Source organism: Marmota marmota, unplaced genomic scaffold (genome assembly GCF_001458135.2).
Source record: "Marmota marmota marmota unplaced genomic scaffold, marMar, whole genome shotgun sequence".
Classification (NCBI taxonomy): Eukaryota; Metazoa; Chordata; class Mammalia; order Rodentia; family Sciuridae; genus Marmota; species Marmota marmota.
The window spans coordinates 3,385,878-3,411,589 of NW_025999896.1; the positions used below are offsets into that span (position 1 = coordinate 3,385,878).

Genomic DNA, 25,712 nt, shown 5'->3' on the forward strand with positions numbered 1-25,712 from the left:
ATTACCCTAGGCATATGTATGACTGCACATGTGGTGTAACGCTACATTGCGTACAATCAGAGAAAGGAAAATTTGTGCTGCACTTGTGTATAATGCATCAAAATGCATTCTACTGTTATACATACCTAATTAGAATAAATAAATAAATTTTAAAAAATAGGTCACAAAAAAAGATAATTGACAGGAAGTAAAAAGAGAGAGAGAGAGAGAGAGAGAGAGAGAGAGAGAGAGAGAGAGAGACTGACTCACAAGTTCTTGGCAGATAAATTTTTTATCTCCAAAAGTAATAAGTACAAAACAGAGTGACAAAGATTTTCACATTTTGTGCCTCTTTGGTCACTTTCACCATTTGGATGAATTACTCTTCACTTATGATTTTTGTGTGAACTTCCCGGCTCTTCACCCGTAGTTTGTTGACCTGGGACTCAGCAATGTCAGCCCGTTCCTCGGCCTCCTCCAGCTCGTGCTGGATCTTGCGATATTTCGAAAGGTTGACATTGGATTGTTCCTCCTGTGAATGGGAATGCATTTATGAGGAAGAAATGTTCAAATTTCTAGATTTTTAGGTCAATGTGATTTGAACTTCTTTTTACTTAAAAGTGATTCACTAGTAAAATTTTTAAAGAAATCTAGAGAAATGCTTTTTATTTTTTTTGTTGTATTAGTTACTTTTATGCTCCTAAACTCAGATAATATGGAAAGGCAAATGATATTTTTTCTCTGAACTTTAAGAAAAGCTAAACATGTTAGAACTATAACTAAATATGCCAGGTTTTCAATCTTTTTCTTTCTTTCTTTTTCCCCAGGATCTTGAGAATGGAACACCAAACCTTTTAAAAAGATTTAATAGATTGCACGAAGGCAATCTATTTTAAACCAAAATACTAGTCTTGAATATAAATTGTTGCCACTTAATTAGGTTTACAAATTAAACAAGTATATAATTTCCTAAAAAAGTCTGAGTGGTCTCTGATTATGCTTAAGTATATAGCAGAGAATTTGAGAAGACCACTTCTAGTTTATTCTCCATAATTCATTGTTTTTCTAAAAGTCTCTTTAAGAATCCTCCCCAGATGTGACATTCAGATTTGGAACATTCATAAAACTTAGAATCACTAAATAGCATACCTTAAAAAAAAAAAACCACAACACCTCAATCATCCTTTTACAGATGAGGAAAGAGGAACTAAAAATTAAGCAATTTGTCCAAGGTATGAGTGTGAATGTGCACACGTGGGTCTTTCTTTATTCTCTCTCCCTTCCTGTCTCCCCACCACACACACTTCCCCACCCTCTCTCTTCTCTCAGACATTAGAGGCCAGGGAAAAAAATAAAAACAATCAACAACCAGAAGAACTCATTTGTGATATATAGATATGTATATTTGTATTTAGGAAATTGGCATTATTTAATTATTATTTTAGATTAATTATGGGATGGGAAAATGAGAGAAGGTGGAGCCCCAAGAATCTACTGGTTTGAACATAACTGAGACCTCTGAGCTCCAGACTCTTACATTCAACTCTATAGTTGGCATGACTTGAATATATAATGGCATTTCACATTTAATGTATCTAAAACAGAATTCATGTTTCCTTCTTGCCCTGCAAATCTGGTTTTCCCTAGTTCCTCATTTTGGCCATTGTTAACGCTATCCACCTGGTTACTTATACTGTAAACTTGATGAGTTCCCTCGATTGCCCTTCTTTCACCATCACAAGTGCAACATGTTACCATATCTTGTGTTGTGTTTCCTCCAGAACATATTTTGAATCTTTCTACTTCTTTCTTTCTGCTCTATTACTATATTATCCAAGCCACAAAACCACCTGGAAAACCTCCTGATATGTCTCCCTGTGCCCACTGATGTTACTCAAGGATATATGGCATTCTCCACATATTCTTCAAAAAAATATAAATCAAGTCATGACTGACCCAGGTGAAAACCAGTACCCCACTGTACTTAGAATAAAATCCAGATGTCTTGCTATGGTCTGGAAGACACTGTGATCTGCCTTCTGCCTAGTTCTCCAGCCCCCTCTAAGGCTGCTCTCTCCCTTATCTTTCTGCTTCTTGAATCAAACTCTTTTACATTCAAAAGAGTTTGATGTGTGGTGGTGCACACCTGTAATCCCAGCGGCTTGAGGCAGGAGGATTGCGAGTTCAAAGCCAGCCTCAGCAAAAGTGAGGCACTAAGCAACTCAGTTAGACCCTGTCTCTAAATAAAATATAAAATAGGGCTGGGGATGTGACTCAGTGGCTGAGTGCTCCTGAGTTCAATCCCTGGTACAAAAAAAAAAAAAAAAGTTTTGCATTTGCTCTTTCCCCTTCCTAGAAATGTTCTGTGCGTATGTGTATGGGTCCTTGCATATACTTGGAATAGAACTTGGGGCCTCCCATGTGTCAAGCCCACACTCCACCACTGAGTTACATATTCCATAGAACATTTTCTCTGACTTGTCAAATGTTTGGTTTCATCTCATTGTCAGGCCTTCACTCAATCATTTTTCTTTGATTTTTTTTCCCTCATTTTACTCATCCTTTATTTTATCCTTTGACTAAATCAGCCTGGTAACATCTGAGAACTAGAGGCTGCCCAGTCACTCTTGCCCAGGGCTTCTAAACTCACCGCTTCCTCAGCTTGTCTCTTGTACGCTTTCACCTTTGCTTGTAGTTTGTCTACAAGGTCCTGGAGTCTGAGAACATTCTTGCGGTCTTCCTCAGTCTGAAATAATATTTTAAGGAGTGAATTTCTTGAAAGTATCAATATCATCACCTTTTGTTGTACACAGTTTTTAATCTATTGTAGTTGGGTAAGAACCGAGATAGGCCATTTTCCTTACTTGGTAAGTGAGTTCCTTCACTCTTCTCTCATGTTTGCGCAGGCCCTTGACAGCCTCAACATTGCGTTTCTGTTCATTTTCAACTTCTCCTTCAAGTTCACGTACCTGAAAGAAAGTGGACATTAAAAAAAAAAAGAAAAGAAAAACTTACTATCATCCATATACTCAATGAATTTCTACTTCTTCAAATGATCCACATATTTCTTTTATCACCTTCATATGCAGATTTTGATGTCCTCATCCAACTGCCCCATTATGAGCTCTCAGACTGTAGGGAATAGCTCTCCTTTATCTTAGGATGCCCTCATCATCTAGCAATACTAGTTATTCAGAGTTATAAGCTGGTTGGGAATGTGATAGGAATACATGTTGAAAAGACCTACCCTGGCTTCAAGTTTCTGAATCTGCTTCTTGCCACCCTTCAGTGCCAGTTGCTCAGCCTCATCCAGCCGGTGCTGCAGGTCCTTCACTGTCTGTTCCAGATTCTTCTTCATCCGCTCCAGATGGGCGCTGGTGTCCTGCTCCTTCTTCAGCTCCTCAGCCATCATGGCGGCCTGGTTAGTAGTAAAACAGAATCAGTTAATAGCTGAGAGAGCACAGTGGGATTCAAGTTTACCCACCAATGTGTTGTCCTCTGCTCACATCAGTGATGGCCTTCTTGGCCTTCTCTTCTGCATTGCGGGCTTCCTGGACAATGTCCTCCATCTCTCCCTGGATTTGGGAAATGTCTGTCTCCAGTTTCTTCTTGGTGTTGATCAGGCTAGTGTTCTGGTTAAAATATCAAATTTAGAAATATTAAGTACATGAGAGCAAAATTAGCATGTCCAATGCTCTAATGAACTCTTAGTTAACTAGTATCCTTTGTTGTTCCATAAAGGATCTGATATATTTTTAAAAGATAATTTTTAAATATATTTTTAAAAGATAATTCTGTATGTCTTAGTTCAGATTAGCAAAAATATTGTTATGCAAAAATATTGAAAGTTTTAAACTTAATTCTCCATAACACATTATGAATGAATTTCTAAGTAGCACTAAGATCTGAGCAAGAATTTCATCTTCATTCCTTTATTTTTTGTTTGGTGGTGCTGGGGATGGAATCAAGGGCCTTATGCATGCTAGACAAGTGCTCTACCACTGGGCTATACCCTAAGCCCCTCCTTTGTACTTTATTTACCATTCTAGTATTATAATCACCTGGGTGTGGAGGAGCTGGACACGCTCACTGGCATCCAGGAGCTCCTGTTCTGCGATTTTCCTGCTCCTCTCGGTCTGCTCCAGTGTGGCCCGCAGCTCCTCAATCTCAGCCTGAAGCAGGTTGGCTCTGCGCTCAACCATGGCCAGCTGTTCCTTCAGGTCCTCCTGGCCCCGGAGAGCATCATCCAGGTGCAGCTGGGTATCCTGTGCAATGAGAGATCATTGAGATATCATGTTCTCAGGCTGCAGTCATTCCAATTGTCCTAGGACCATCTTTTGAAGCCATTTACCTTGAGTATGCCTTGAGTGTTCCTATAGTTCCTCAGGGCCTCAGCAGCCATGCGGTTGGCATGGTTCAGCTGGATTTCCATTTCATTGAGGTCTCCCTCCATCTTCTTCTTGATCCTGATGGCATCATTCCTGCTCCTGATCTCAGCATCCAGTGTGCTCTGCATTGACTCCACGACTCTAATGTGGTTTCTCTTCAGCTGGTCAATTTCCTCATCCTTCTCAGCAATTTTCCTGTCAATTTCAGACTTGACTTGGTTCAGTTCAAGCTGGATGCGCAGGATCTTTCCCTCTTCATGTTCAAGAGATGCCTTAAAGTCCGCAAAAAGTAACATTAGCAGGGGTATAGAAGTGTGTAATATTCTAGAAATAGGAATTAGTTTCCTATATTTGTGCTGCCATGATACATCTTTATTCCATTGTTCAAGAAATGTCTACAAATGTGTTATTGTTTTGTATGCCTCTATCTCCACAGCTAGATCATGCCCTTGAGTGCAGGACCATTACTTAACTTACTTATCTTTGTTTTCTCATTCTCTAGCACAGTTCTTAATGTATAGTTATTTTATTCTTATACATATTTAATTCTTCATCTTCATCTTTATAGTACACAGAGTAAAAATCATTTTTCATTTCTCATGATTCAATAATCCTTGCATTCACTAGACCTTAATTCCTCTTGTAATTGTTTTAGAGTGTAAAAGAAATGAATTAACTCCTTTTAGAGCGTAAAATAAAATGTCTACCTCTGCCTCCTCTAAAGCAGCCTGAAGTTCAGTCTTTTCTTGCTCAATTTGCTTCTTTATTTTTTCCAGTTCATGGATACGTTTCCCTCCTTCTGCAATCTGTTCAGTGAGATCAGAAATCTCCTCTGTTGGTGAACAAATAGAGAATTTCGTTGAGAGGGGAAACATTCTTTCAAATCTTTTATTAAAGAACAGGTAAAATATGCTCACGTTGCAAATTCTTATTTTCCCGCTTCAAGGTTTCAAGTTGGTCTAAGGATTCCTCATAAGCATTCTTAATCTTGAACAGTTCTGTGCTGAGGGAACGGGACTCCTTTTGAGAAGCTTCCAGTTCAGCATGAGTTTCTTCATACTTCTGTTTCCATTCTGCCAGGATCTAAAGGGCAAGAAATGGTCCAGAAACTTAGGGAGAAAGTTTGATGGAATGAAAGCCATCTATTCTGGCAGCTCCCAGCCAGAGTTGAAGTGATCTGGGACTGAAAACTAATTGTGACCGAGAAGAATAGGAAGCACAGGAACATCTCCTTCACACCCACCTACCAGAGAAGCAAGCTACTGAGAACAACCCTCAGGTGGTTTGAATGAGGCACACGGAAGGTCACAGGCTCTGGTTAATCATGTGTTGAATATGGAAGCAGAGATGGGATAGAATACCTTATCGAAGTTCCTTTGCTTCTTGTCCAGGGCTGCACAGGCAGCATTTGTTCTCTCCACATCAATCATGAGGTCCTCCACCTCATTCTGCAGCCGCTGCTTTGTCTTCTCCAGGGAAGCACATTTGGCATTCACAGCTTCCACGTGTTCCTCAGCATCCTGCAGACGCTGAGCCAGCTTCTTCCTAAACAGTGAAATACAAATGATAGAAGTGAATCACTATTGATAGTGATTCACTACCAACAGATTTGGGTGTTTCAAGTGGGGACAAGTGAGCAACTCCCATGGGCAGACCTCTTTAACACTTCACTTCTCAGGCTTGGTTTGTGCTTCCACTTCTATATTAACCCATTGCTACTACCCTACAACAAATACTGAAAACTTTCAAATTTCAATTTTGTTGGACACAGAGTTTGCCATTAAGGCTATCCATGACAAGTCTGAGGCATCTTCAAGGTAGCTGGTTTATTCTTCCTTTGTAGAATATTCACATCTACCTTGAATTAATGTTATTCATGCCTGCCTCTACTTAATTTTAATCCCAAGCAGGTGGAGTCTGTATCATACCAATCTTTGTATTCTTGTGAGCTGTCATATATATTAAGGACTCAAGTGTTGGGTATATTGAATTCAAATGAAATACACTCGATTTTGTATGTTTAATTATATCCCTTATTTTTTACTGGCTTTTTATTAATCCACTAATTAAAAGAAGCTTTCCCAACTCAATATATATTTTGCTTTGAAAACTCATCTCAGAATCTCTCCTAAGCATTTACCAAAACATTCATTCCAGAAGAAAAAATGACTCAATGTCATCTTAAACTTTTGTCAAATCTGTTGGTCCTTTCTTGTCCATATTCTTCTTACTACAATTTAGTTTTTAATTATTTTGAATATTTACTCCTTTTTAAATACTATATTTTCTTTCTTATTATAGAATTTTCTTATACATTTTGGTCTTTAACAACATATCTCTACTTTTCCCCTACAAAAAATAAATGTACATATAATCACATTTTTACATCTAAAAAGAAAGAACTGAGCTTTAAAGTTTTACACCCATTACCCTGGACCAATTATTCCATTAGTGGTTGAGAGGGAAGAGAATTGGCAGAATGCAAGTAACTTGTATTCAATTAGTCCCTGTGTAGGTGAAATGAGGTCCAAAGTTCCCCCTTTAAAAATGAATTATTCAGCTTCCTCTTGTCTTTTATCCTTTTCTCTTCCAAATCGCTACTGTCATTTCTTTCCCTATCCAAGGGCGCTTGTATTTCTTGCTTAGGGTTGTATTTATGTTTTTTCCCCTACTTTTTTAGTTTTGGTGGGAGGGAGCAGGGATCCTCTTTGCCCATTTAGAACTCATAACAGATGTACTTTGTTAACAGAAGTATTTCCATTTTAATTAAATCTAGAACATACTTGGCCTCCTCCAGCTCCTCTGTGCGCTGGATGGCATCAGTCTCATATTTAGTCCTCCACTGAGCAACCTCACTGTTGGCCTTGGACATGGCCCTCTGCAGCTCAGCCTTGGCTTCCTGCTCCTCTTCATACTGTTCCCGAAGCAGGTCACAGTCATGACGGGAGGACTGGAGAGCGTGAGCCAGGGCACTCTTTGCCTGAGAATATACAGATTGGCAACCTAATTTTATATCTTTAAAGTAGTGTTTATTCCCCAAGCTCCTATAGATCACCAGTAGAAAAATTGTGAAAGTAAGTTAAAAACAACCAAAAAACAACTATACTGATGACAAGTAGGATTTACCTTTACTTCCTCTTCAAGCTGCCTTTTCAGTTCCTCAATCTGCTGTGTGAATGCTTGTTTGCCCCTTGAGAGTTGAGAAACTAATGAGTCCTTTTCATCCAGCTGACGTGAATATTCACCTGTGAACACCAAGATCCAGAAAACTCAACCTGACTTACATGCTGGAGAGACTGAATACAAAAAACACCAATATCTGCTTCAACCCTGATGAGCAAATCTATGGAAAAATAAGAAGTATGGAGACCTTCAAAGTATATTACATGCTTATGAACAACCCCAAAGATTTCAGATGACATTTAAGATTATATGATCACAGTAGAAAGTGATGAAGAAACCTGTGAAAAGAAATGTAAATCAAACCAAGGAAACATTCAGTGCTTTTTACCTGAGGCAGTGGTGTTGGTTTTCTGACCACTGAACGTTTATTGAAACAAACAAACAAAAATTATTCTATGAAATGTAGGAGGCTCTAAACAATTGATTCTATAAGTAGAAGTGATTCTCAAAAGAAAAGTTTGGAAGCATTTTTATATTAATAAATGATTAGTGGTCCTCCTAAGCCCAGGATGAGTTAGTTCTGAATAACTAATCAGTTCCTAAATGAAATGGCATTTAAATTTGTCTTCAATTCTTTAAGTGCTGTAATTCAGAATATACACTAGATTATGTTAGAAGAGGAGGAAAACCTTCAGCACCATTTTTTTTAACCTAGTTACTTGGAAAACATCTCATTTGACTTTAATAAGAATCACAAGTTTTATTTCTTTCATAGTATTGACTTACTAATAAGCAATTAATTATTACTAGGAATAAACATGTATAAGAATGAAAAAAACACAAGGAGCTTTTTGACTCTTTGAGAATATAGTTTTTATTTTCAGGAAATGTACTTCCTGCCTTTATAACTAAAAACTTTACTTTGAATCTTGTTATAAAAAACATTTAAGACGGGCATGATAGTCCCCGCAGCTTGGGAGGCTGAGGCAGGAGGATCACAAGTTCAATGCCAGCCTTAGCAAAAGTGAGGCGATAAGCAACTCAGTGAGACCCTGTCTCTAAATAAAATACAAAATAGGACTGAGGATGTGGCTCATCGGCTCATCGGAAAACAAACAAGTAGTTTGTGAAAGCATTTTGAAAAGGTGATATTTGATATTTGGTATTTGATAACTTTTTGATATTTGGTATTTGGTATTTTGGTATTTGATATTTGGTATTTGATAACTTTTTGATATTTGGTATTTGATAACTTTTTGATATTTGGTATTTGATATTTGGTATTTGATAACTTTTTGATTAAAACCAAATCTGCTTTAAAATGTTCCCGAACCAAAGGACCTGAAATGATTGAACCATCAATTGATTCATCAATCTATGAAAGAAAGCAGCTACATGCCAGTGGTCAATAATTTGTTCATGTTAGTAAATACCTCCAGGAGCAGTAATATATGATCTAGAGTAACATAGCCAGGGTAAATCTGCATTCTAGATAAGCAACAGTAAATGGCCCACCTGATTCTGTTTGCAAGCGTGCCCTCTGTGCCGTCAGCTCATTGATCAGCCTCTGTTGCTCCTCTTCCTTAGTCTTGAGCTCACTGACTTGATCTTCTAATGTACGGCACATCTTTTCAAGGTTTCCCTGCATTCAAAAAGTAGTAGAAGGCATCTCAAGCAAGTATTTGCCCCCAAGAAAATTTCAGTAATCTGAAACTTACGTAGCTGCAATAATCATTTACTTTGAGAATAAACTATTGTTATAAACAAATAAAACAACAAGGACCTTAGATGGAGGAGATGGAGGAGAAGGAGGAGGAGGAGGAGGAGGAGGGGAAACATTGCTTTGAGAATTTAACATCTTGAGTTGGGGTTGTGGCTCACTGGTAGAGCACTTGCCTAGCACATGTGAGGCACAGGGTTGGATCCTTAGTACCACATAAAAATAAATAAAATAAAGGTATTATGTCCATCTACAACCAAAAAAGTATTTAAAAATTTTAAAAAAGAATTTAACATCTTTAGTAAATTGTATTCACTGATATGAGATTAATAACAACAAAGTCAGCTCATGAGATGTTTGTGAATAGCAAATTATATTGTGTCTAAGGGGAAAATAAAAGCTCAGTAATCAATATGAAGGGTTTTAAAAATCTCAAGTTGGATGTATTTTTTTTTTATTTGAAATAGGCTAAGTTTTCAGCCTCCATATTATTTGGGTATGTCTACTGTTGAGTAAAGAGTGAGCAAGCTGGGGTTAATTCCCTACTCCAAGTGCCCCAGCTTGTATTACTCGAGTCTCTTCTTGCCAGTTATTGAAAGTTTCACACCCAAGTCTCTTCTTGCCAATTATTGAAAGTTTCTGTCCTACAAAAACCTCCTTGAGACTTAAATCATAATTATACCTTGGATTTGGAGATTGTCTCCATGTTACTAGCAAGGTCATCAATCTCCATCTTCATCTCACTCTTTTCTTTCTCTAGCTTCTGCTTGACCCGCTGCAGGTTGTCAATCTGCTCCCCAAGTTCAGCCACACTGTCTGCATGCTTCTTCCTCAGGGTGGCAGCTGTGGCTTCATGTTGCAGGGTGGCCTCCTCCAGGTCCCTGCGCATTTTCTGGAATTCAGCCTCCCGCTTCTTGTTCATCTCAATCTGGGCTGAAGTGGCTCCTCCAGCTTCTTCCAGCCGCTCACTGATCTCCTCCAGTTCCCGAGAGAGGTCAGAGCGCTGCTTCTCTGCTTTGGCCCTGGAAGCCCGCTCTGCCTCAATTTCCTCCTCCAGCTCCTCAATGCGAGCCTGGAAATGGTGGAAAATACAAACTCAGTTTCTTGTGCCAGTCATTTATTTTTCTTGTTGAATTAAAGTGATGGAGATCATGTACTTACCTGTAACTCCTTGATCTTCTTCTGCAGCTGCATACCAAGTGCCTGTTCATCTTCAATCTTGCTTTGCAGATTGCTCATTTCAAACTCTTTCCTATTAGAAGAACACTTTATGTCAATCACAGAAATACTAATAGTAATTTCAGCTCCTGAAACTTTTGTCACTTGCTTCTTACTTTTTAAGCTTTTCATCTAGTTGTTGCTTGTCGTTTTCTATATCCATTGTGGATTCTTGGGCCAATTTTAGGTCTCCCTCCAGTTTTCTCTTTGCCCTTTCTAGGTCCATCCGGATTTTCTTTTCTTGTTCCAAAGAGCCTTCAAGCTAAAAGTTAGTAATATATGAATATAGTTCCTAGAATACATCACTTTTGTCTCAGGTTGAACTTTTAAATATTAATTCATATCTTATCAGCAAATTATTTTGGTTGTTATATGAATTAGGAAAATTATCCCATCAATTCCATGCTTGTTGATATTTACCTAGTCCAAGGATTCAGCATTTAAAAGGTGAAATGTGCTGAACTATACAACAGACTACTAGTGAGACATCATGTCTTCTGTATCTCTCTCCCCATTCGAATCCCTTGTAATCAATACCTCACCACATGGGATGGAGACCATGACAATATATTTCAAACAGTGATTCTTGTTAATGTTTCCCTTACTCATACCTTTTCAATTGGTTCTTTATTAGATATCAGATCACACTTAAAGCCAAATTTATCTTCCAAATTCTTTATTTAGAGTTCCCTTTGTTCTTAATAGTCTAAACTTTAATGACCATTATTTCTTCTTTACTGTGTTCCCTGCTTAGAATACAATCCTGTTCCTTATCCTCCCATAGTCATTAGCCTTTAAATCTTAGCCAAATATCTGTTTTTGTTTGTACAGATTTTCTTGATGAACATACTAACCTTTCTTCCCCTTAACTCTTTTTAACCATATTATATGTTACTCATAGCTAAGTATCGTTACTGACTTTGTAAAATTACTTGTGTGTATATCTTGGCCCTTGCAGTGAGGATTATGTTCTATACTTCTTATTCATAGGAAGCACTTGGTGAGTACTCATTGAATCATAAGAATGAAAATTCATGTGTGCTTAGTTATAAAATGAAAAATTATTTTTACATGCTGCTAGGCTTACATCATCCACTTGCTGTTCAAGCTTAATTTTAGCTTTGGTCAGGGTGTTGACTTTGTCCTCCTCTGCCTGCAGGTCATCCAGGGTCTGCTGGTGGGCCTCTTGGAGGGCCTTCTTCTCCTTGGTCAGCTTAGCAATGGTTTCATCCAGGCCTGCCATCTCTTCTGTGAGGTTTTTCACCTATAGGGGTTAAGAAAGAGGTGACCTCTGCTACTGACTGAGAAGAACCTGGATACAGTACAACAGAGTATGTTTCATACCTTGTTCTCTGTGGCATGCTTCTCCTTTTCAACCTTGGCCAGTGTCAACTCAAGGTCATCAATGTCTTTCTTCAGTTCTGAGCATTCATCTTCCAGTTTCCTCTTCTTGGCAGTCAGCTCAGCGTTGATCTCTTCCTCATCCTCAGCTCTCTCGGTCACCTCTTTGATCTTGGCCTCAAGCTGGATTTTGGTTTTGATCAGCTGGTCACATCTTTCCTCTGCATCAGCCAAGCTATCTGCTTCCTATGGAGAGACAATAGACACTTTTAGATTTGGGTTTCTTAGATAAACCCAAATAAGCAAATTATGTTTTAAGGCATTGCATTGTTTTTTAGCTTTTCACCATTAAGAAAACACTAATTGGCCATTAATTATTAATTGGAGATTAAAAAGAAATTTAAATCATGGTTCCTGATTAAATTTTGATACTGTTATATTTGCTATGACATATGTTTAATGTGGGGCATATAATTTCAGATCAGTTTTCTTTGTTTAATGTTTATTTTAAGAAACTTTAGAATATGAAGAACCAGTAAACAAAAGGCTTGAGTATTTAGGAAGTAGCTGAGAGGAAAGGGTGATAACAGAAAAGTGACTTAAAGAGAAGATTTGTCCTCCAGTGACAGAATAGTTTGGAATTAAAGAGAACACATGGAAGAACGAAGGAGAAGGGGACATGTTAAAAGGTGATATTTGGTAAGTAATAGGTGTGCTGCTCAAGAGAAAAAAGAAGAGTTTAAAAATAAAATCTGTGACATCATGGAAAATATTTCTTGCTCAAAGTTGTATCCCTAGTATTTTTAATACATAAAATATTTACTGAATTGGTATTTGATGGAGTATTGTTGAAAAGAGGTCATACTGTACCCAAAGAAGAAGAGAATACATGAATCACACTTACATATTCCCTTTAATTATCTCTTGATTCTTGAAAGTATGATGACCCTCTTCTCAATTTAGAAAATTCTAGTTTATTCAAAGTGCAAGAAAATTATAGACCAACCTAGTTGTTTTGTAATTCATCTTTCTTTCAATTTTTAAACTATGTGTAGAAAATCTATAGACCCAAGGGCCCAATAGATTCCTCTTCTGAATTCAGAGAACTGGGGTGTAAACTTTAATGTTTCTCTTATTGATTTTGATGCCAGTTTGGGGCCTAATAGTAGATTAGACAATGGCCCTTCATCAAATATTTTTCCTCAAGCCTCTGAATATTTATTGGGTCTTTAGAAAGAGACTATCAGCTCTGTGTCTCATGCTTTGTATAAAAATTGACATTATCTCTAGAAAGCCTTGCCATTATCCTTGATACACTCCTACTCTTTCAGGCAGTAAAAAGTTTCTAAAAATAAAACTGAGCAGAAAGTTTGTAGGGGACAGGAGATATAAAAGCTCAGAACACTGTTTTCAAGTTCATGTGTTTTCATTACAAATTCTCTTCATTGACTATATTGGTCAATTTTTCTGTTTTTATTTGCATTTTTTTCAGTAGGGAAAATTTTAGGTAGCCAAGATTTTATTTCCTATCCAGGATTCTTCCAGGAAGGACAACTAGAGGAAAGGAAAGATTTTTTTTGTTTGTTTATTTTTGCTTCCTGAACAACAAGGAATCCTACCACATTGATTTTTAGCAATGTTGTACATGAAATCTTATAGAACATTCAAAGAAATTGTGAGTTAGAAAAGACTGATAACAAGTCACTCTGCTATGTGGAATCTAGATCTTTCCTTAGTGATCACTGAACTGAAATTTTAGCATGATATTGGGGGAAAATGAGTTCTGATACTCACAGATTGAACCTGGAGTTGCAGGTCGTTTTTCTCTTGCATCAGAGCAACCATTTTTTCTTCTAGTTCTTTTCTTTTGGCCTCAGCCTTTGCGAGGCTTTCTTTAGTTTTTTCAAATTCTTCTTTCATGTTGGCCATCTCCTTCTCTGTCTCTGCACTCTTGAGAAGGGGCTTGATCTTGAAATATAGCTTCATCCAGGGCCAGTGCTTGACATTCATGAAAGCACGGACATTGTACTGGATACAGAAGATAGACTCTCTATGATAGGAAAAGAAATGTTCAAAATTAGATTATAACATGAATCAGAATTTAAAATGCTAGGATGATAGGTTAGGTAACATTATTTTTGCTAATACCGTCTCTCCACCATCTTCTGGTATTCCACTCTTGCCAAGAACCCTCTGCACATGGCCTGGGTGCGGGTAATCAGTTGGGCCAGCTTGTCATCTCGCATCTCCTCTAGGAGCCCCAGAAGACCAGCTTTGAAAAAGACCTGTGTGGGGGCAGTGTTCCAGATTAGAAATGTTGCATAAAATTCAAAAGAACAGGAATAGTATCAGATTGGATTTAGAGAATGTTACCTTAGTGTGACCAAATTTATACTGGGTGTGGTCAATGTCAATGGACCCAAGGAGCTTCTCAGAAGCCTTCTTGCTATCAATGAATTGTCCTTCAGGGATAGCACTTGCATTCAATACCTTGTATCTGTTTAATCCAAATAAATAAATAATATCAAATATATGATAGCTGTTGTCACCAACAAGAAATCTTCCTAGCAAAGGAACAACATAGCCATTGGGTGGTCTAACTTAAACAAGAAATCGTATCTACTTTTATATCTATTCTCTGTATATTCAAAGGATTTTATACTTTTTATATGTCCATAAATAGTCTTAGTTTTTCTCTTCTATTCAATTTTAATAGAAGGCAAAAAGGATTCTTCATTGAAAAATTAAAGAAATTTCTTAAATTATTCACATGAAAACATCTGACCTCTGTTTGAAGTCTGCATAGACGATTCTGCTTGGGAATCCTTTCCTACAGATGCGGATGCCTTCCAGCACACCATTACACCTCAGCTGGTGCAAGACAAGTTCATGCTCCATGGCACCTAAAAGAAAGAATGCATGTGCCATATCTCATGGACTACAGCAAACATGTTGGAGCTTGTCTGGATAGATATTGGAAATCTCTTACCAGGAGTTTTGGTTTCATTGGGGATGATGCACCTTACAAAGTGGGGGTGAGTACTCCTCAGATTGGTCATCAGCTTATTTAAATTCTCCTGTAGAGTCATGAATATTTGATTTTAAAATGCAGTGTTTTGTACCTTTATATATATAGACATAATGATCCCATTCTTGGCATTGGTTCAGTTCTAATGAATAGTGTTTAGAGTTTTCAAAAGAGTTATCTCTGGAATTTCCACTTCCCAACATGTGATCTGATTTGGTATTTTTGTACATTATATATGTTACCTATTAGCTTTTGAAGTGGTTGTTCAATGCTGTTGAATTTTCTAGCTTATGCTGTAAATTTAGTATGACATTTTAAACATATGGAAATATACTCCACCTAGTCTTCTGCCTAGATATATGGTCTGGTTTTAATAATAATTCATTGTCTTCCTCCAGCTCTCCCATTTCTCTCTTTACCCAGCTTTCAGTTTTGTCTACCTCTCTATCACATGTTTATTCCTTTATCATATATTATGTTGTAGATACAGAGTTGTGTCCCCCTATTGGTTCTGTAGAAAGTAGCCTTTTTAATATCTCATTCTGGGAATTGACAGAAAACCAAAGGCCATGTTACCCAGGGTAAAAAGTTTTCCATTCTATAGAAATCCTCCAGTTGGAATAACAGAGCTTCAGTTATTTGGGATGGAATTGCCAAAAGAAGAGTAAAGTTTCCCTAAAGAGCCATTTCTTATCATGTCTGTTTTATTTTATTTCTTTCTTTTGACTCACCCTCCAGTTCCCACCACTATTCATCTGTCTTTGGCTTTCAAAATCTATTCATTTCAGTGCTATCCTAATATAAGCTTAAGTACCTGAATCACTTGGAGGCTCCCAGAGGCTCAAGCAAGTCTCATGCTACACTAAATCCTATTCCCTTGGGGACCTTCCCAAACCCCAAAGTTGAATTTTGCCACCTGATATTTTTGTCATTCGCTTGCATCACTTCTTGGCTCTCCTTTCTTATTTATTGAGGCTTCTCTTCCAAACTATCCAGATGCTCCCTAAAACTCAGTTCTACCACTGTTGACTGACCAGCTTCCCTGAGTCATACTCAGTTCTAAAATTCTTGCAAGATTTATATCCCTTTCTCCACACAGAAGAGTAAAATTTAATGTCCTATATTCAGTTAGAGAGAAAATGAAGTTTTTACCCTGAAGAGAGCAGACACGGTCTGGAAAGAAGAACCCTTCTTCTTGCCAGCTTTCTTTCCACCAGCCTCTGTGGGGCAAAGAAAGCACAAGCAATCATAATACACATTTTCTTTGCTTATGTTTTATGTAAAAGATTGACTTATTGAAAATTACCTGCTTCAGCAGCAGCTGCAGCTCCAGAAAAGAGATAAGCTAGAGTTTTCATTGAAGACTTCAGATACAACCCAACCACGGTCTCATTCAGGGGGTCCTTGTTCTTGTCCAGCCAGCCAGCAATGTTGTAGTCCACAGTACCAGCATAATGGATCAGGGAGAAGTGAGCCTCAGCCTTGCCTTTGACCACCTTAGGCTTCTGGAAGTTGGCAGACTTTCCAAGATGCTGCTCATACAGCTTGTTCTTAAAGGAGGTGTCTGTTGCCTTGGGGAACATGCACTCCTCTTCTAGGATGGAGAAGATGCCCATGGGCTGGGAGAATGAAAAGAAACAAATGCCGCATGAATTCTGTGTGCTTAGAGAAACAACATGGGACATTAATAATCCATTTGACTAATTCATTCTTTAATTCCACAGAGTTAATGAACTCTTATCTCTTTGGTCAGATGTCACTAATTTAACAAATATTTATTGAGTGTCTATGAAGAATAAGGTGTTATATCAGGTTTTGGAACATGACAGAATAAGAGAGATGAGGGCTGTGCTTTGGGGGAGTTTATGTCTTTATGCCAAGGGCCTTAGAACAATATTTGTCCAAGCATGACTTGAAAATTAGCTTTATCAGAATCCAATAAAAATATTTTATCATGGTACAAATAAAAATATTTTATCATAGAACATACCAAGTTTTTATGAGTTTCTTTTACACACTGTACAGTGGTATAATCTGTGGTCTGAAAAAAAAGCAAACGAACCTTCTCGATGAGCTCAATGCAGGCAGCCAGGTCCATCCCAAAGTCAATGAACTCCCACTCGATGCCTTCCTTCTTGTACTCCTCCTGCTCCAGCACGAACATGTGGTGGTTGAAGAACTGTTGCAGTTTCTCGTTGGTGAAGTTGATGCACAGCTGCTCCAGGCTGTTGAACTAAGTAAGTGGAAAAAACAAATTAAAGTTAAATTTATAACAAAAGTTTTATCTTTGAAAGGGGCTTTCTCAGTTGAGTAGGCTGACTTCCCTCTTAGGGTGATAGGTTTTGTCCTCCTGTGGTAAGCCCTGACTGAAATTTCATCCAGTTTCTATCAGTCCACATATAGAAAAAGTTTAGAAATGTGTCCTCTAGATGAGATAGTACCTTAGAAAATACTGATGTCAGGTAGAGGACAAAGAGTAGCCTTATTTCCTATGCTATGTAGTATTCTTTCCTAGGCAGACAAATTTGAATTTATTTACGATGCCATTTCCATTCTCTATACCTTGGTATTTAAACATCACTTCCCTTAATTAGTCAGATAGGAATCTTAAAGTCTTTCTTTGAATTTTTTCATTGTGTTTCTACCATCTCTTTGATGCCATCTTTGCCTTCACCATCTTCTCAATCACAATCATCTTAAACACTATGTGCTTGGGACTGTCTAGTAGCTTTAAATTCAGAAATCATGTTACTGGCAAAAAGATCTCAGAAATGAATGTATTATCTGAAATGCAAGATGCTTTACCTATGGGTCTTCACTGAAATTGCTCAGTGATCAATTAAATACCATTCCCCTTATCACATAGTTAGGAATTGCAGAGTTGGAGTTTAAATTTAGTTCTGTATTATTTCAAAGTTTTTGCTCTTTTATGATCTTTTGAACCTTTTTCATGTGTGAATTAAGTTTATAGTGCAGATATTTTTTATAGATCTTTTCCATGTATGACTACAGCAACAAAATTTGTAAACTTTTCTGCTACAAACTTTCTGCTAACTCACATCAAAGATTTCAAAGCCAGCGATGTCCAAGACCCCAATGAAGTACTGCCTGGGCTGCTTGGTGTCCAACTGCTGGTTGATGCGGGTGACCATCCATAAGAACATCTTCTCATAGACAGCTTTAGCGAGAGCACCCACTGCATTGTACACCTTCACAAACAGTAATGTTTGTTAATATTATCAAAAACATGTCACGGAGGCCTGGGATGGGTGTGATTCATTGAGATCATGCACTTACCTGTTGCACAGTCTGGCCTTTGGTGACATATTCATTGCCGACCTTGACCCTGGGGTAGCAGAGGGCTTTGAGCAGGTCAGCAGAGTTCAGACTCTGGAGATAGGCTGCCTTGTCAGCAACTGCAGAAACATAATTCAGGTACCAAATATGACCTACTCTTGGGCCCCACAATTCATAGGGAGAGAGTAGTGAGTATATTGTATTATAAAAGGTCTGTGTGAGGGTAAATTTGTATATGTTCATCCAAAGATCATCTGTAAAGGAGACAAGTTTGGATTCAGCTTTTTGCCCTATATTCTTTCATTAAACTCAGATGGAGGTTGGTTTGGTACCTTCAGTGCCATCTGGCTCAGCTTGTTCCTCACGCTGCTTTTGCTTGAATTTCATGTTCCCATAATGCATGACAGCCCCTGTGAGCTTATAGATGGATACTCTTTCCTCAGAAGTGAAACCCAGAATGTCAATGGCACTCTACCAGGAGAGATGAAAGGATAAAAGTTAGAAAGACACTAACTTATTTAGGAGAATTTTATTCTTAACCACACCTACAGTGGGCTATTATTGTCATTCTTATACATAATGTGTAACTTACATCTGTGGCCATCAACTCTTCTTGATCATCTATGCTGGGCACTGTGATCTCCCCCTGACTGACGAAGGCATAGTCATATGGGTTGGTAGTGATCAGGAGCATTTCTGAGCACACAGAATTGAGGATATAAGTTTTATTTTAGATAATATTAGTACAACAATTAACTTCTAGGCTATATATTTAAGTTTTTTCTTACCAATTAGATCTGGCTTCTTATTAGACATGATTTGATAAAAAATATGGTAGCTTCTTTCTGCCTTTAGCTGAAAAGTAACTCTGGACTTTTCTAGAAGATCTGCAATGGATAATAAACATTGAATTTGGGGAAAATTAAAAAGTGCTCAGGAGTGATTTTTAGAGCTTGAGGTCATCAGTTAAATCTTATTGGCCCCTTAAGATTTCAGCTGAGTGTTCCCATGAGGTACCACATACAATGTCTCTACAAATACCACTGCAGTTTCTCCTATCATCTCCAGAAAGGCAGTGATACATACTTGGCAGAAGACATCATTCACTTCTCATACAGAAGAACCTTGACATTTGGAATGAACTGAGTCTCAAGACTGCTCCTTCCCCAAGGTCTCTTGTCATTCTGTGCCAGAGGGGCTACTAAGAGCAGTAGTAATCAAGGCTCAGATGAGGAAAAAATAACCTGTCTTCCACCCATAGGCAATTCGTTTACCCTTAATGTTACTTTTTTTCCTGGCAAAATCTGAAAATAGTTTGATAACAGGATACTTTAGACAATCCCATTAGTTCCCAATGATTTCAACAGAATCATTAGCTCATGCCTGGAGTGGGTAAAGTACATGTGGGCTCAAGATAAGACTGGCACTAATCACAGGCATGTTTGGCAGAAGACTAGGGTTTTATAGGCTTTACTCTCAGCAGGAGCTGCAGTGTTCTTCCAAATCATCATTTATCATTCTTGAATTCTGTTTAGAAGGTCCTGTTACTCACATGTTTCAATATCAGCAGAAGCCAGTTTCCCTGTAGTGCCAAAGTGGATCCTGATGAATTTACCCTTGTAAGTTAAAAAAAGATGATGTTATATACTAAACTTGGAGGTAGACAAGAGAAATGTGTTTGAAATAAATTAAATATGCTTCCTCTGGTATCTAAAGACAGAGAATACCCTTCTATGACCAAAAGACTTACAAAGCGAGAGGAGTTGTCATTCCTCACGGTCTTGGCATTGCCAAAGGCCTCCAGTAGGGGGTTGGCACTGATGATTTGATCTTCCAGAGTCCCCTGCAAAGGAGAGAGCAGTTCTTGCATCTGGGGCTCAAGAATTTCATACCTGAGAGCCCTAACAGAGCCTGGATTCTGACCATGGCAGCCAGACCCACCTGCATTTTTCCAGAGGTTGCCTCCTCCTTCTTCTTCTCCCCAGTAACTGCAATTGTTGCAAAGTACTGGATGACACGCTTGGTGTTCACAGTCTTCCCTGCACCAGATTCTCCACTGTCCACAAGGACCAACATACATGAGAAAATATGCATTGTGACAAATGAAATAATTTCTACCATTAGCATTTACTACCTTATGCATCTAGATGTTTTTATATGTTTCTGTCAGAGAATCTTCTAGATATTTTTGCAGCCTACAAATAGCTCATATTATTTCTCTTGCTTTGCACTGACAAATAGAGAAATCCATTCATTATTCATTTTAACACATATTGCTTGAGTGCTTAAAAATGTTCCTTATTCATTTCTAGGTGTTTAGATCTGGTTATGAGGGATACACAAAGCAGCCACTCAACAACTACATAGTAAATAAAACATTAAGTAAAAAACTGTATGGAATGTGCATGTGTTCTTCAGCTTCCTTAGACTACAGATGAAGTGAAAGTTATATCTTTGAAGAGACAGATTTTCCCTAAGTAGGACTTGCAAATGTGTCACTGGTATATTTCCAAACAACTCTTCCTCCCATAAGGCTGTGGGCTCTTCTCTGCCCTGTATTAGGATCTAGTCAAGATCATAGAAGGTAATTTATATATCCAACTTCCAGGGAAGTCCTGTGGGATTTTCAGGACTAAACTAGCAAATGAGATAATTTGGAACATTTTTATTTTACATTTGGACTCAGTCTACATCCTACAATAAAGCTAAACTGATATCTAGTTTCTTACTGATCCTGCCATTGCTTTAGTATGAGGGTATTCACTATTTTTTTGTCATTTTTCTAGTGAGAAAAAAATACCAATAAGTCTCAGAATAGGAATACGTACGTGATTAAGATAGACTGATTTTCCCGATCTAAAAGAAAAATAGCAATCAGCATATGTATTAGTTACATAAATAAAATTTTCTATAGGGAAACATGGCATGTGAGTATATAAGTGTCATATTTTCAATGGTATTTCCAAAATGTTATTGTCATGTTATACATGATATTACTCTTAAGCCAATTAAGTTGGGAAAGAGAAACATAAAATGTTGTCATATCTTAGATTCTTTAAGTCAATACAAGAAGTATATCCTGTTGATTTAATATTAAGAGCCCCATAACCCAAAGCCAGACACTACCAGAGTTGCCATCTGTAGATTTCAATGGCCTGCTGTCTATTGATTAATGCATCATACTGAAAAATTCATTTTATATTATGGGTTTGAACTATGATCTGACAGGCTGAAATAGCATTCTTCAAGCCAGTGTTGAGATTTAGTTTCTAAATGGGTCAATTGGCCTCACAAAGAAAAACTTTTTTTTTCCCCTTATGGCACAGATTAGAACCTTAATATGATTGGCCTTCCCAAAAGTGTACCATTGTGTTAAAGAAAGATCAGGTGAGAAGGGGTGTCTCAATCAAAAAGAAATCTTTTTATGAGGGAATAGAACAACTTCTGTGTGTATGCATGTGACCCCAAAACATCATCTTCATTCAAGGAGAGGCTATCACCCCTGAGATATACTCTGATGGCTTTTAAAAGATAATTAATACTTCTAAAAGTATATAATTGATAATCAACAATAAAAAAGGGAATAAAAGGATTTAAAATGTATTTTGCTTTTCTATTCAGACAGGATATGATTCAGATATTACTTAGACTTGCTCTTGTTATTTAAATATATAAAATCTGTTAGTTTCTAAGCAAGAAGCCTATAAACAAATGAAACAGGGATGAAGCATTAGCAAGTTCTGGTAAATTCATGGGAATAGATAGTTGAGATTTAGTCCCAGTGTTGATAGCATATACCTCTCTGGGCTTTGGTCACCTCTTCTTAACAACCAGAGGATTGGGTTGGATTATTTCTAAATGTCTTCTTAACACTAACATTTTGTGATAAAATAATTTACATGAAAACCAATCGAGCCACTCACCAGTCAGCATGAACTGATAGGCATTGTCAGAGATAGAGAAGATGTGGGGCGGGGCCTCCTGGCGCTTTTTGCCTCGGTAGGCTGTTACCACCTCTGCATTATACACTGGCAACCACTTGTAGGGGTTGACAGTGACACAGAATAGGCCTGAGTAGGTCTGCACCAAAAAAGTAAAGAAAATACATATTTTAAAGAAGTATAATTATTTGTCAAGAACTTTAATCATTTATTCTTTAAAAAAATATATATTAGCTCCCTATAAGTAGAAGGCCATAAGAACTCACGTAGATCATCCAGGCTGCATAACGCTCTTTGAGGTTGTACAGCACAGCAGGCTCGTGCAGGTGGGTCATCATGGCCATGTCCTCGATCTTGTCATATTTGGGAGGGTTCATGGGAAAGACTTGGTCATCTTTCACTGTTACAGTCTACCCAGTAAAACAGGAGAAACCAGATGAGAAAATAATGGTCAGCTAACCTAACCCCAAATAAGGCGTAGTTCAAACAGTCTAATCAACTGCAGATGTTTTACTCACAGCTCCAGCTTCGGTCTTTGCTGTCACCTTCCCCCCTTCCCTGCTCTGCACTACTGCTTTTACAAAGGACTCCTTAGGGTCCGCCACAAAGACTGATGTCTTGGCATCGAAAGGTTTGTTCTGGGCTTCAATGCGCTCCTTTTCAGACTTTCGGAGGTAAGGAGCAGCCTCCCCAAAAATGGCCATCTCAGAGTCGGAACTCATGGCTGCAGGTTATTGATGGCAGCCCAATTAAGGACCCTGCCTCCTGGCAAAGGAAGAAAGGAAATTATAGAAATTCATAAACTAGACCATTAGATTCATCACATTTTAAAAGAGTTTTTTTGTTTGTTTTAAATTCACTGACCGTGGGGTGCTTAGCACTGCATTGGGTATCACCACCTCCCTGGCTTGGTTGTAGGTGGAATATCAGTCTCCTTGTTCTGCGCCAGTGCTGACAGCTACTCAATCATGCATTTGGAAAGAGACGGTTGTTTCTGGCTCACCTACTGGGAGATCTATCCTGACTGCTGTCTGTGTTTCATTTGTTATATATTGATATTTATAAGCTGCCTATCACTGGTTTATGCAGAACCCAAAGCCAAGATGACAGCAGGATGCTGTGGGGTCTTTCAGGCATGATTTTTATTTTCCCTATTGGATTATAAGCAATTTGCAGGCAGGGAGCATTCTTCTCTTTATACATCCTTTGTACCTCTAAAAATACATGCTGGATGCAGAGAAGGGCTCAGGGCTGGCTTTCTGAGGTAAAAGAATGAGAAGTATATGTTGCAAAATTTTAGGAACTATTTTGTACATAGTAAAAATGTTATTATTATAAAGTTGGGAGTTACAAAGATTAATATATAAGAAAGTGGAATTGTGAAGAGCTATGCTTCACATTGTTCTGTTGGGGAAAAAAATTATTATACATCAATTTATCTTGTCCCCTTAATTCTGACAAACCCAGCTTCTTCATCAGTCTTTAGTATTTTCTCAGATTTATTATAAAATATATTACACATGTTTTCTTACCTTATTACTAATATTCTCGTAAAAATTTTACAAACGTTTCCCTTTCAAATTCATCTTTTGCTGCTTTAACTAACATTAATAAATACTGTCCTTGATCATCATATATATTTTGTAATAACAAAGATACCTTTTCCAGGAAAGCTCACTTGAATAAACTATTTCACATTTTTTTCATTCAAATTATAATGACTCAGCTAACACATTAAAATGATTTTTCTTGCTGAAAACCATTTTAATACTATATTTTTTAAAATTTCCATTTTACACATTGTGAAACAACATGGAGTTAAGCAGCTTTTCCAAGGCAAGGATTTAGACCATTCTGTGCATCCATTTAGATATTATCTCAGTTTTTATATCATATAGTTCTGAGTAAAAACTGTAGCATGGAAAGTTCACATTTTCCCTATAAATGAATACCCCTCTGAAGTATTGCATTGCATGTTATAATCATTTAAAAGACAAACTACAATGCTAGAAATAGAAAAAAAAACTCTACATGAAACTCTCAAAGACTGAAAAAACATTTTCATATATTGCAAAGGATCTGAGTTAATTAGAAATGATTTATAAAGTCCCCCTTAGAGTTTTTCAAAAGAAGCATGATCAGTCGTGAAACTGAAACACTTTCATTTTTTAGCACCCACTCCATGCCCCATCCAAACCATTGCAGAAAATCTTTTGCACTCTGTGAGGAATGGGGGGGGGGGCTCTTACCTTTAGATATGCAACCTTGAACTGGGTCAGAACTGTAAGAAAAAGAATAAAATTCTTCTGATTAAATTCTAATAATTACTAATAATATTATTATAATTCTTAATTTGGAACCAGGAAGTTACTGGGAAGACTACAACATCTAATTAAAATTGCTGTGGGGTAGGTTGATGCTTCACTGGCAAGGCTGCCAGGGACAGTGGGAACCAGGATGTGTGGCATGTATGCAAGCAGCCAGCATCCCTTCACGTCCTCCAGACACAGCTCTGTCCTCACACACTCTTACCTTGAAGCTTTATGAGGAAAGACATGTCAACTCATTCCAAGAGTACTTTTATAGGCTCAAATATGGAAAACATGTAACCTCCTCCTCTTTCTTAAAACATATTTGGCAAAACATGTTTTTGGCAAAGAAGGTCTCCAAGCCTAATTCCCCTCATATTAAAGATGTCTGGATATAATTAGAAATATTTCCTCTCACATTGGGTTAAGTATATGAACCAATCTCCTATAAATAATTTGAGTTGTTAGCAATCTGAAAGTGATCTGCCCTTGGAATAATGTAAGGTGTTGTTTCAAAGACAGCCAAGTTCTGGAATGCCTGGACTTTGTTGCCTACTGCTCTTCTATTTCACTGAGCAGCCTGAGTAAAGTCTTTTCAACTGCCTTATAATTGTAATATTAGACCAGGGAGGAAAGTTTCTGCTCTTTAGCAGAATATCAGAAGGAGTTTGCTGGTTCCTCCCAAGAAGACTTTTTTTTTTTTGCAATGCATTGTGCTTTTCCAATTATGTCTCAGAACTTATTTTAAAACTTGCTTCACAAGGAGCAGCCAAAGATAGACAGCTTCTTTTGTTTCCTCCAGTCATTCACCTTTTATTCATCGTGAAATCATTCCATTCCCACTTCAGACTTGTTCCAAAATTGAACTGCCTTACTGAGCAGAAATGTCCTGTTTTTCTCATATTTAAAAATGCAAATTGTTTGTTAAATCCTTTTTCCTCTATGAAACTGAACATAGGAAAAATATTTAAAATGAAGCATTTCTCCCTGTAAATATGAGTGTGTATAAATTCTTTTCCATCAGATACCTAAAATATATATTTAACATTTTGCTTGAAAATAATATCTTGACATTGCTTTCTATTTTAACTTTTGATTTTAAAACATGTTTGTTTTATTGTCTCTGTGACTTTGCATCTCTGTCAACATTGTTTGACTGGTCCTGAGACCCACTGTATCCCGTTTGCACCCATATCTGTACTATTGTCCTTATACTAAAATTGTTGTAATGGAAGTAGGTGGATTGCCTTGTGAAAAAGATTTCTGGAGATGCTGGTAGTAATCCTCATTTTATTTTATTATTTTAAGATACCATCTAGTCATTTTACTAATAAAGCAATTGAAATTCAAAAAATAGAAGAAACTTTC

General features: G+C 37.5%; 1 protein-coding gene across 1 annotated transcript; it reads right to left on the bottom strand.

Annotated features, from left to right (window-relative positions):
- Nucleotides 1–252: 252 nt before the first annotated feature.
- On the bottom strand, nucleotides 253–22,792 carry LOC107158043 (myosin-1). Its single transcript, XM_015504487.2, has 38 exons — nucleotides 22,554–22,792; nucleotides 22,302–22,445; nucleotides 22,018–22,174; nucleotides 20,923–20,950; nucleotides 20,036–20,150; nucleotides 19,845–19,937; nucleotides 19,647–19,710; nucleotides 18,883–18,981; nucleotides 18,687–18,790; nucleotides 18,427–18,565; nucleotides 18,095–18,213; nucleotides 17,857–18,006; nucleotides 16,860–17,030; nucleotides 16,104–16,416; nucleotides 15,950–16,017; nucleotides 14,759–14,846; nucleotides 14,555–14,672; nucleotides 14,143–14,266; nucleotides 13,918–14,054; nucleotides 13,564–13,819; nucleotides 11,773–12,015; nucleotides 11,516–11,692; nucleotides 10,545–10,690; nucleotides 10,372–10,462; nucleotides 9,893–10,282; nucleotides 9,006–9,132; nucleotides 7,494–7,612; nucleotides 7,151–7,347; nucleotides 5,729–5,912; nucleotides 5,285–5,450; nucleotides 5,075–5,199; nucleotides 4,331–4,639; nucleotides 4,041–4,244; nucleotides 3,486–3,611; nucleotides 3,227–3,397; nucleotides 2,844–2,948; nucleotides 2,630–2,725; nucleotides 253–511 (listed from the first exon to the last, which is right to left on the bottom strand). The coding sequence occupies exons 1-38, from the start codon at nucleotides 22,755–22,757 to the stop codon at nucleotides 359–361; spliced, it is 5,820 nt and encodes a 1,939-aa protein (XP_015359973.1). The 5' UTR covers nucleotides 22,758–22,792; the 3' UTR covers nucleotides 253–358.
- Nucleotides 22,793–25,712: the final 2,920 nt, after the last annotated feature.